General features: G+C 36.0%; 1 protein-coding gene across 3 annotated transcripts in view; it reads left to right on the plus strand.

The window, feature by feature from the left end:
- CEP135 (centrosomal protein 135) overlaps positions 1-12,815 on the plus strand; it is a 99,182-nt gene that overhangs the window by 48,742 nt on the left and 37,625 nt on the right. For all 3 annotated transcript variants that reach the window (XM_027836642.1, XM_027836644.1, XM_027836643.1), the window contains exons 14-19: positions 1,494-1,646; positions 3,511-3,588; positions 3,744-3,895; positions 9,477-9,592; positions 9,667-9,821; positions 10,610-10,665. In XM_027836642.1, the coding sequence (XP_027692443.1) occupies positions 1,494-1,646; positions 3,511-3,588; positions 3,744-3,895; positions 9,477-9,592; positions 9,667-9,821; positions 10,610-10,665 (710 nt within the window). The remainder of the gene's footprint in view (positions 1-1,493; positions 1,647-3,510; positions 3,589-3,743; positions 3,896-9,476; positions 9,593-9,666; positions 9,822-10,609; positions 10,666-12,815) is intronic.

Consider the following 12,815-nt stretch of genomic DNA (forward strand, 5'->3'; position numbering starts at 1 on the left):
GTCTATGGCAGTACATTTCTCTCCTTAAATTACATATATTTACTCATGCATGTAAATGTCTGAAAATAAGATCCTTGAAGGCAAGGGAATGGTTTTGGTTTTGCGTTTTGCTTTTTAAAAATAACATCTGCTGATGTCTTTTTATATCATAATCATTATAGATATTCTTTCCCCCACTCAACTACTGCCAAATGAGCCTTGTAGCAAAGAAAAATCAACTGACACATTAATGATATTTGGCACTGGATATATCATTCAGCACTTATAGTCCCCTATGTCCCTAATCAAAAGAGGAATAAGTTTCCTTATCAATTCTCTGGGGCCATGATTAAGCATTACCATTACTCAGCATTTGGTTTAGTTTTAGTGTTGTGTTTTCTTTATTGTAGTCATCATTTATTGATCTCCTGGTTCTGTGTCCTTTACTTTTCATCAGTTCCTACAAGTTTTTCTATGTTTTGTGAAACTCTTCATATTTGTCATTTTTAGAACACCGTAATGTTCCATTATGTTCACATATCACAATATCTGTTCCACAATCAGTAGTGACTCACTTTGTTTCCAGTTTATTGTTACCACAAAAAGTATTGCTCTGAATCTTTTCCAAAAGTTCTTGTTGAATAGGGAGTTCTTGCTAAGTATGGTGCCTGTAATTCCTGCTACTGGGAGGCCTGAAGCAGGTGGATCACTTGAGCTCAGGAGTTCTGAGCTGCAGTGGACTAAATCTGATTGGGTGTCTGCACTGTGTCTGACACAAGTATAGTGAGCCATTGGGAGATGAGTGTCCCTAGGCTACTTAAGAGGGGGCAGACCAGCCTGGGTTGGAAATTGAGCAGGTCCACATATTGATCACTAATAAGACTGGATCTGTGAGGGGCCGCTACACTTCAACACAGGAAAGACAGGGGCATCCAATCTCAAAAAAAAAAAAAAAAAGGTAGAGAGGGAAAATTCTTAATTATGTTGGTGTAAATCAGTTTTATGACAAACTGATTTAGATTTTACCCAGAAGATGTGAAGAACTGTTAAACCACTGCAGCTGTCCAGGTCGCTAGTAATGGGGTCATGTACTGCGGTGAGGAGTGAGAGACTCAAAGGGGCAGACGCAGGAGGTGTTACGTAGATGTAATCAACAGGTTCTCGTAGCTAACTTAATACTAGTGGTGAGGAAATTGGAAAATCCAAATAAGTCACCAGGGTTTTCAGCATAGGAAACTACCAGAGTTATGGTGCCATTGAGTATAAGCGTGATTAGCCTATATCACTTAGTTTGTACAGAATATTGAACTACTGGATTATAGGCCTGTGCAAATACAAATACAGAAAGTCAATCATGTAGATAAGACTGCCTAGTAGAATACAAATCATTATTCTTCATTTTACTTCATAAATGCTCTGTAACAAAATCATGACCCGGTAATCTGTAGTATTCTAGAAATCTTATTTTGAGATTGTAGTGTTAGCATTCTGACTTTTACAATTCATTTTTTAAGGCACAGCATGATTTATGTACACTAAGAAAGGAAGCAACATATTCTTTGCCATCTCAAGATATTCTTTGTCTTATGGAAAAAGAAAAAGAGACTGCATTATCTGATTTAAGACTAATGATTGTAGAAAAGGAAGCTTTGAGAGAGAAGTTAAAGGTGAGTATTTTGTTTCTTTGAAGTTCAAGATTTTCATTGTAATTAGCTTTATTTGCAATAGCATTTATAAGCAGAGCCTGAGATTTTAGAAATCTTGCAGGAGAAAAAAAAAGTGATCCCAATAAACTTTTCACACAACTGTGTGTTTGCTACGTAGAATGTACAACTAAATTTTAAGTTCATCATTTAGCTTACAAACACGTTTAGGCTATGCAAAACATAACTTTTTGCATGTTGAAATGCCTAGGACTGTGTTATGCTCATAATAGGCACTTAAAATGTGCTAAAGGAATGTTTGAAATTCTAAATGTTTGAAATACTAAAAACATTTCAAAAATAAAGTTAGTCAAAATCATCTCAAATTGAATGTATTTTTCATTGACAAAAGATGTTCAGAAAGGATTTATTACAAGATTTGATATTGAAATGTTAAATTTATTCATGTGTTTTCCTTGTGTATTTTTCACATACCCAGTAGAAATAAAATCCAGAAAAAAATTATTATGTAATTCCATAGCTTTTAAGTTTGTTAGCACTAGAACAAGCTGTTAAGATAATTTAGTCCTACCTTACTTGTCATTTTATCCAATCTAATAAACATTTACTAATTATGTGCTAGGCACTATAGTAAGTGCTAGGGATACAGTTGACAGAAAGGATGTTCCTGCCCTCAAGCAGCTTACAATCTAATGGAAGAAAATAGCACACAAAAGGAGGCAAGACACTTGATAGTTAGCTGTGTGACCCTGGGCAAGTCACTTAACCCCCATTGCCTCCAAAATTAAAAAAGAAAAAAAAAAAGGATGCAGGAAAGGGGAAGTGGATTTCTATTGGATATATGATGTAAGAACTTCATGAACTCCCTTGTTTGGCTTGTAAAGAATATATGGATCATCTTTCCATTTAGCTGCAACTTCCTTTTTTTGTCTTCTGATTTCATTGTGAAAATACCATTATTGATTTGGTTCAGCAAATAGCATGTCATTCATTGGTCATTAAACAAAGATCTCACATTTAGATTACCCACAATTAAGTTATTACTTATAGATAAGTCTAAAAACTTTGTGATTCTTTTTCCTTCTGTTCCCATTGTTATCACTATGAAAGCAGGAAGGGATCTTGAAAGATTCAGTACTATTTTTTACTTGGCTTCTTGAGTTGCCATAACCTACAAATTAATCACCTAGTGGCTAAACTACTGATATGCTCCTGGTATGTGGCTAGGTTGATCTTCACATATCAGATTCTTTCACTAATACTTAAAACCTTTCTAGGATGGTAGAACTTTTCAGAGCTTATAATTTTCTAGCATAGCCTTTGAGAACTCATTATGACTTCCATGCCACATGGAAATATCAAAGTAGGACATTGTAGAAGTTATAAAAATGAATACTCATGCGTACCTCCAGACCCTGCCTCTTAAGCAGGTGGAATTAAGAGTAAACTAGATACTGTGTTCTTACATTACATTGGTAGATCTCTTCTGAATTCTTACTGTCTGATCTTTGTGGAGGTCTTATCTTATATCATGGAAGGTGACCCTGGTTTCTCGAAGTTTGTGCCAATGGAGCATAGAAAGAAATATGTATTACTATGTTATTATGAAGCCATTTTTTCATACCATTGGTTCAGGTACTTTGTGTCTAACATTTAAGACTTTTTCTTCTTTAAAAATGAAAGTTTTGTTTGCACACTATGAGACCATAAACTCCTTGAAAGAGATTCATTCATTAAGCCATCTAAAATTCCTAACCCCTATTACCCAGGATCTTGCATAGTGTCTTGCACACATAGGCACTTAATAAATGTTTGTTGTTTTGTATTGTGACTTAACGCTAATCTTTCCCATAAAATTGTCTTTCAGAACCTTCAGGAATTGGCTGTTATGGGAAAATCAGAAATGGAAAAAAATATGGAAGATCTAGAAAACATTAATTATGAGGTGATTTAAACTTCTTTCAAAAAAAACTTTTTAGTAAAGTTTTTTTGTTCTTTAGACAATTTTCTTTAAGAAAATGTCCTTAAAGAGTAACAGGAGAAAAAAAACTAAACTCCTTCTCTAAGTATATGCCACTCCTTTTTATCCATTAATTACAGCTTGAAACTGAAAGATGTGATTTGAAGTCTAAAGTATCAATGATGAAAGAGACAATAGAATCACTAGAGAATAAATTGAAACTCCAATATCATAAACTTATACATGTTGCTGATGACTCATCACAACAGAAAACAGCATTGAACTCACTGAAGTAAGTGTATTAGAAATATTTAATATGCCCAAGTTAAAGTTGATCGCCTTAGGAAGGGCTTAGAACTATTTCGTGCCCTGTGGTGCAGAGTTACTAAAAACTGTGTAACTGAATACCACCTGTATGAATTTATTTCTCTTGTCTTTCCAACTTACACAAGTGAGAATCAGCAATATATGCCTTCCTCCTTTTTGAAAAAAGTTTTTCTTTTACTTTTTATCTCCATTTATGTTTATCTCTGAATGAACTTTGGAAATAAGAAAACGCTCTGTCTCTTCTGCTTCCTTTTTGTTGTGTCATGAATAGAGCCTAACTCTGAAGCAGCATCAGTAAGTTAACCCCTTCAAGATAAGTGCTGCTTTCCTCTGGTCAGTGAAAGAATCCTGGGTAAAGTGCTATGGGAGATGCAAAGGAATTAGATTACACTGACCTTGCCCTCTAAGAGCTTACAGTCTAGTGACAGGAAAAACCAGATTCATAGCAATCTTTAATATGGGGTTAATTTTGCATTCAAAGGGACTTGTCATGTCTGATATCCTTACTGAAATGGGAAATCAGGAGAAGCTACATGAAGGAGGTAGCATTTGAGTGAGACTATAAAGAATGGGTGGGAATTTAATAGGTTAAGAGTGGGGAGGGAACACCATTTTAAGCATGAGGAGTAGTGTGAAAAAGCACTCAAAGGAAAGCCAAAGACATGTTTGAGGGATAGTTTGGCTGGAATAAAAAGTGAAGTATGGAGGATAGTGAAATAATGCAAGAAAGAGTAAAGTCAGATTGTGAAGGTCTTTGAATGGAAGACCAAGTAATTTGAAAGTTGCTTAGAAGGCAATAACAGTCCCATGAGACTAGGGTGCTTTTCCTGTTCTTGAAGAAATGATTTTTTGGAAAACTTGGTGCAATGATGGCACAAAAGTAGGACGGATGCTTCATTATCTGGCTGTGATGGAGTGACATTTGTCAAATGGAGTGATTTACTTGAAGCACACAGGTTATTCACAGAATCAGAAAAATTGAGGTAGAAGGAACCTCAAAGCCATTTCCCAATATATTAATGGTCAAAGGATATGAATATAAAGGGTATATAATGGGAAGATATCCAAGCAGTCAGTAACCTTATAAAAATGCTCCATATCACTAATAATAAGAGAAGGGCACATGAAAACAACTCTACCTTATGCCTATCAAATTGGCAAAAATAACAATTGTTGAAATGACTTTGGGAGAACAGGCACAATGAGTCACTATGGGTTGCGCCACGAGTTGGTCTAGCTATTCTGAAAAAGAATTTGAAACTAACCTAAATGTCACTAAACCGTGTATACCTTTTGACTCAATGGTACCACTACTAAGTATATATAAAAGAAAAGACCCATATTTACAAAAATAATTTAGAGTAGTTCAGTCAGTTGTTTTTCAATGGTATCTGACTCTTCATGACCCCATGTGGGGTTTTCTTGGCAGAGATAATGAAGTGGTTTGCCATTTCCTTCTCCAGCTCATTTTCCAGATGAGGAAACTGAGACAAACAGGGTTAAGTGACTTGCCAAGAGTCACACAGCCAGTATCTGAGGCCAGATTTGAACTCAGGAGTCTTCCTGATGCCAAGCCCAGTGTACCACCTACCTGCCCATTTAGAGTAGTACTTTTTGTTATAACAAAGAACTGAAAACAAAGTGGATGCCCACTGTTTGTTGGGGGTGCCTGAACGAATTACGGGATATGAATATGATGGACAATTATTGCTCCATAAGAAATGACTAAAGGAATGGTTTCAGAGAAACCTGAACAGTCATGCATGAACTTAGGGAGAATCAAGTGAGCAGAACTAGCAGAACAATTTTTGCTGTGACTACAGTGTTGTAAAAGACGTAAGAACTTTGAAGCACAGACCAACCATGACTCTAGATGCCTGATGGCTTCTCACTTCTTGGTGAAGAAGTGATGGTCTGCAAGTGCAGAATGAGACATAGATTTTCAGAGGCCAATGTAGGGATTTGTTTTGTTTTACTATGCTTATTTGTTATAACAGCTTTTATTTGGTGGGAGGAAAGAGTGGGGTAAAAAAATAGTGATGTAAAAAAATGACATCAATGAAATACTTTTTCAAAGGCACAGAAGACACCAAATGGAAAATGAAGAGAGAGACACAGGCAGTCAGGACAGTTTTGGAACTACCGTGTTGCATTTGTTACATACATAAAAACAGATTGCATAATAGAGATTTACAATTTCGTGTACAATCCTCTTTCTGTTCCTTGCAAATGGAAGTCATATCTCTTGTTCAACTTCATAATGATAAAAAAAAAAGTTCAAAATATAAGATTGAAATTCACAAAAAACTACAACAAAGATTAAAAATAAGAAAGATATGTAATCAAAACAACCCCAACCTCACCTATCTAAACATACTGTTGACCCTAAAAAATAGGAAAAATGAATGGAAGAACAGATGATAACACCATGGAACCATTTCTTAAAGGAGTTTGACTAATCAGTGTAAAGATTATTTGCCATCCCAAGTAGACCCAAAGAGCCTAGAAACTACCTTGGTCCAGTGAGCTTTTGACCTCCTTGCTAAACAGATATTCAAGGACAACAGTAATTTAGAGGTTCCCAAACTTATTTGACCTACTACCCCCTTTAAAAAAAAATTACTCATTGCCCCCCTGGAAATCTACTTTTTTAACCTTTTTATTGGTAACCTGAGGCTTACTACCACCCCCCTGAATCATTGCAGCACCCCTCAGGGGTGCTTTGGGAACCTATGATTTAGAATATAAACTTGTTTGTAAAATTTTACAAACAAGGACAATAGAATATTATGTGAAATAGCAATACATAAAACAGCTTGTAGCAGAGAAAAACAAGTTTAAAATGAGTTAGGGTGGTACCCAACTAAGCAGAATCAACTTGGAGGTATTTAAAATATAAAACTGAAAGGAAGGACAACTAACATGAAAAAATAATTTGTGTTGATTTTTATTTAAAAAAAATGTTTTGGACCATCTGTTAAACTGGAACTGCAACATTGGACTCTAATAATATCTCAGAAGTGCTACATGAGTAAGTGGAAATAGCTTTGTAGAAAACAGACATGGGGAAGAATAACTGGACTAGTCCAAGGCATGCAAAGACAATTCTTACATTTTGGGCAACAATTTTGAGGGCATTGAGGGATAGATTTTTCAAGGTAACTGAGAGAGAGGTTAGGAAAGATTTTGAATGAAAAGTAAAGGAAAGATCTTGGACCTTATTGTTACCCAGAAAAAATAGCTATGAGAATATCAGCAATTACTGACCCATGTGCCTACTTTCCCAACTTTGCAGAATGTTCATAAGGATAATCTACATATTCTTTTTTTTTTTTTTTTGACTAGGCAATGGAGTTAAGTGACTTGCCCAGGGTTACACAGCTAGTAAGTGTTATGTGTCTGAGGCTAGATTTGAACTCAAGTCCTCCTGAATCCAGGGCCGATGCTCTATCCACTGTGCTACCTAACTGCCCCAATCATCTACATATTCTTAAGAGCATCCTTATGGCATTTTAAGAAGGGAATAAGCACATTTTAGCTAGTAATATTTAACAATGGATTATATATTTATGGTCACATAATTAACTGAAAGGTATAGAGAATACATTAACCCACTGAGCTCTTTGTGGATTAGGTAAAAGCATTTGATTCAATAGATTAAAATGCTATCCTTAAGACTATCAAATAAGATGTTTCCATGAGTGTATTTTTATATGTTGGATTTTTTGAAAAATGCAACAAATGAGATAAATTGTGATCAGATACCTTTATTATTAATATCAAGTGAAGCATAAAACAAGATGATGTATTTTCTACTGTCGTGGACAATATGCAACAGAGAATCCAAAAGAAAGATTCTCTATAAAAGAAAAGGTTCTTCAGTTTTCCTTCGTAAAATATCTATCAGTTGATTGATAGATTCTGTTATGCTTGACACATCAACACCTTGTACATTGCAACAGCTCCTACATAAATAAGATTCATAGCCATGCCAAAGAGTTCATTTCAACAATTCACACAGAAAATATCAAGAGGATGAAAAATATCTCTTGTCCAAACAATGATACCAAGTTGGTCAGTGCATAGATGTCAGCACTTATATCTTGGATAGATGCTGTAAATAGATAATGAGATGTACCTGAAATCGACCAGGAGGAGAACAAACTAGATTGCCTTTAGAAAAGTTTATTGTTCTTTTAATGTCCCTAAGCTTTCCTCTTACATAAAGGGTTATCTCTTTTTATCAGTGTTATTCTCATGGTGGTAAATGGCAGTGAGCCCTGGAATACCATTTTCTCAGAAGAAGATTAAAGAATATTAGGTTCCTACCCAAAGGGCGATGGAGAGGTGTACAGTGTGTGTGAAAAGAATATCACACATGCTTTTTCCAGCTCTTCCAGTCAGACCATGCATCGTGGGCTGGGTAATCCATGATCAGAGGAAAGGCACTGACTCTGTCATCTGTGCCAATGCAAAGGTTAGGAAGGGGGCTGTCAAGCTGAGGGCTGTAGACTTCATGGAGTCAATAGCTTTCTGTGGTCCTTATCAGTTTAAGAAGAGTATAGAATTGTTCAGTGCTCCTGAAGACATTCATACCAGTCAATTTGTGAACTGTGGTAAGAAAGCTTAGCTCATCATTAATAATGTTCTCCCAGTTGGCACTGTGCCTGAAGTTCCATTGTGGGCTGTTTAAAAAAGTCTTGCCTATTCATCTGAAAACTATGCCATAGTGATCTTTCATAATCCTGAAACCAAGAATACAGAGATAAAGCTACCTTCAGGGTCTAAGAAAGTGATCTCTACAAATAGCTATGGTTGTTGTTGCTAGGGGAGGCCATATTGATAAAACCATCCTTTAGGTAGTTTCGCTATACCGAATATAAAAAGTCAAAAGGAAGTGCTAACTCTGGACCCTATGAAACATTCCGTTGTAGGAGGGGGCCTATTGAGAGACCATTTACCATTTGAAGAGATAACCTCAGCTAGATGTAAAGTTGGTTTTATCATGCCTAGTGCTCTGGTTTACTGTGGAGTACGCATGTCATAGGAGAAGGAGATCTAGGGCCTAGAATCCTATCAATAAAAGTTATTTTGGGGAAACAAAGACATTGCCACTCATTACAAAATAATTGCACAGAGTGTCATAAAAGATATCATCAGAGAAATACCTAAATGAAAAAAGGATGGATCAGCTGATGGTATTCATTTAATGTTAAGAGATCTACAGGAAGGACTCCTCAGCACTTTGGTTGGACTACCTGTATTGAATATACAGTTAGATAAAAGGCGCACTAGATGGGCAGACATGGATAGATTTCAGTTTGAATCATTGGAGTCAGTACTTGCATTGATGAGACATCATATCCATTGAACCACTATCTGGAAAGTGGTCAACATAAAAGAGACATAGACTAGAAGACTTTTAGAATAGGATATTATTTATAAATCTAAAGAAGAGTTTTTTGATTTTAAAAGTATTACCATCTCAAATTTGAAAACCTATTTAAAGATCAAGAACATTTTATATTTATATACTTATTCTTTAGGATAATAAATGAACAACTGCAGAGAGCCGTTGATGATTGTCAGCACCGATTTGTAGTTAAAAGTGAAGAACTTCAAGCAGCCCAAATGCAGATTGCATCCCTGGAGGAAAAGATAAGTAGGTATTTCTGTACTTTGTTTTTCTTAATCATGTACTTAGCCTAACAAGCATTTTTTTTTTTTCATTTATAGATAGGCTAACCTGTAAGATCTCTTCACAAGGTGAGGAGCTAGTTGCACTTAAAAATACCATTTGTGTTATTGATAAGGAGAAAGACTACCTTCAGGAAGTAGTAGATGAAAAGACAGAAACAATTGCTAACTCAGAAGATAACATTGCAAGTAAGGTATGTGTTGTCTGATTTCTTCATGTGAGTCTCAGCTCCTAGAAGTAGATTATAATATTCCAAATTAGGGAATATTTATCTTATTTCCGCATCATGTGTATGCAAATTATGACTTTACAAATACTTGCTGAGTTGCCATGCTGTAATTAAGATTAGTATACATAATATTGCATGAAGTAAAGAAACTGTATATGCAATTTGTGAAAGTATGATTAATTTTTAAAATAATATCCCTTTGTCCACCACTGTATATTTAATTTTTTTTTCATTTAATCACATAGAATTTGCTTATATCTTAATATAATAATATCTTATATCTTAGAAATAATTTTCCATTTTGGGGCCATTCTTTTGTAGATCAGTATTCATTATAGCAACCTTGGAGGCACTCTCCAAATTCAGTTGCTTAATGAGAATGTTCTTATTGTCTTAAATCTTGTTTGACATAGATGGCTGTGCTTCCCCCAGGGGAGGGAAATGAGCTTAATAGAGGTGTTTTGTAAGCCAATTTTATGAGATTTTAAAAAATTATTTATTTTTAGTTTTCAACATTCACTTCCATAAGATTTTGAGTTTTAAATTTTCTCTTCCCTCCTCTCCCCGCTCCCCAAGATGGTGTGTAATCTGATATAGGCTTTATTTATACATTCATATTAAGCATATTTTCACATTATTCATGATGGACATTTTTATCTGTGTAAAGGGTTCAGATCATATACATTATGCTAAATAATAGATTTTATATGAATTATTTAGAATTTCATAGTATATTTTTATCATTTCTATAGGAAAAAGCTATTTCCCATTTGCAAGTAACGCTATCAGAGATGGAGTCAGCATTAGGGTAAGTAATTACCGAAGTGGCACTCTGGCTTTTTATAAATTTGGTATAGATTTTATCATCATTTGGTCAATAAAGTTGTATTAAGCACTTAATATGTACCAGGAATTATACTAAGTTATGGGAATACAAAGAAAGGCAAAAACATTCCCTGCCGTCAAGGAACTCACAGTCTAATGAGGGAGACAACACGCAAGCTGTATACAGGATGAATAGAATTAGTTAAAAGATGAAGGGCACTAGAATTAAGAGGGGTTGGGAAAGACTTCCTGTAGAAAATGAGAACTAGCAAAAAGTAGTGTCCCAAAAATCTAGAGAGAAGAGAGTATCAAGAAGAGCATGATCAATAGTGTCAAAGACTACAGAGAGGTCAAGAAGGTTGAGGATTGAGAAAAGGCCATTAGATTTGGTAACTTTGGAGAGAGAAGAGAGGAAAAGAAGTGGAGGCATTGATTGTAGATGAACAAGGAGTTTAGCCACAGAAAGCAAGAGAAATATCAGGTGATGGGTTTGAAAGGTTCAAGTGAGGATTTTTTGAGGATAGAGAAGACATGAGCATGTTTGTGGGCAGTAGGGAAACAGCCAACGAATAAGGAGAAATTGAAGATAAGTAAGAGAGTGGAGATGCTAGAGGGGATAATCTTTTGGAGGAGATTTGGAACAGGATCACTTATGAATGTAGAGGGATTAGCCTTGGCAAGGAGAAGGGCCACTGCATCATGTGAGATCGGAGTTAATGAAGAGATAACGGGAGAAGACATGTGGGTGATGTGATTAGGATGAGGGGAGAAAGCAGAACTCCCAGAAAATGGCCTAATTTTTTTCAATAAAATATGAGGCAAGGTTCTGAGCTTACAAAGAAGGAAGACGGGGAGCCATAGGAAGTTGAAAGAGGGATGAAAAGATACAGAACAGTCTCCATGGTATAAGTGGGATGGAGAGTTAATAAAGTAGGTGTAAAAGGATCATCTAGTAGAAGTGAGAGCCCAATTTAGGTTATGTAACATAAATATGTAGCAGACCAAGTCAGGACATTTACGTGATTTTCTCCATCTTTGTTCTCCAGCATGTGTGTAGGAACAAAAGCAGCAGATGGTGGGACTGATCCTAGGCTGAGGCTTAGCAGGAAGTAATCAGCAATATGATAAGGGGGACAAGGGACTCAAGAGATGAGAAGAAGATAGAATTGAATTGGTTTACCAAGGGATCAAGATGGGGAAAGAAGGAGAGTGTGGCTGGTGCAGACGTAATAGTTTGGGAAGGAACTAGGAAGTAATAGTTTGAGAAGGAACTAAGGATTAGAGGTCATGGTGTGGGCGAAGAGCAGGGTTTGGTATTGGAAGACAGGAAAAGGTGGAAAGCTTGTGATAGATAAGGGAGTTCATGAACATGGAGGTGGTGCATTTTTTGGGTGATGGTAAAATCAAAGTTGTGATCATCATTGTGTGTGACTGAGGTGGGGAAGAATTGGGAATTTGGGGTGTTTAAGGAAGTGTTATTATATATGTTTAAGGCCCTTAGTATGAGGACAGGAATGAGGGAGGAAGGAGAGATTGTGAGCCAGGTACTGAATTTACTGAGGAAGTGGAGTGTACTGGAGGTCTCTAGATAACAGCTATCAGGATTATGATTGGGTGATAGATGTGGACTGTGTGAATCTCAGGAGAAGAGTTTACTAACTAATACTGGTAGAGAGAGAACCTCGAAGTGGAAATAAGGAGCAAGGAGTATTCTGTCTCCCCATCTCAACTAGTGATTTGGGGAGAGTGAGTAAAAGTACAGCCAGTGTTGGAAAGCGTGGCCTGGAAGGCTTTGTCATCAGGAGAGAGCCAGGGTTCAGTGAGAGCCAGAAGTTGAAGGAGTGAGAAAGAAAAAGATTTATAATGAAAACAATTATAGTTTTATAGCAACTAATACAGTGCTATGCAAGTGTGTAGAAATAGAGTGAATTGTGAAATAGTGATGAAAAATAAGAAAACTGTTCATGTATAAAGCAGTTTAACAGTTCTAGGTACATCTTCAAATTAAACTTGTCCCAAACTGAACTCATCTCCTCCCATCCAATCAGATTCACTTTTCTGATTTGTTGTTCTCTCCATGGCAACATTTTTCTACTCTTTCATCTGGAAAAATTCATGGTATTTTAAACTCCT

The sequence above is a fragment of the Vombatus ursinus genome, unplaced genomic scaffold, assembly GCF_900497805.2.
Source record: "Vombatus ursinus unplaced genomic scaffold, bare-nosed wombat genome assembly UNPS02014818.1, whole genome shotgun sequence".
NCBI lineage: Eukaryota > Metazoa > Chordata > Mammalia > Diprotodontia > Vombatidae > Vombatus > Vombatus ursinus.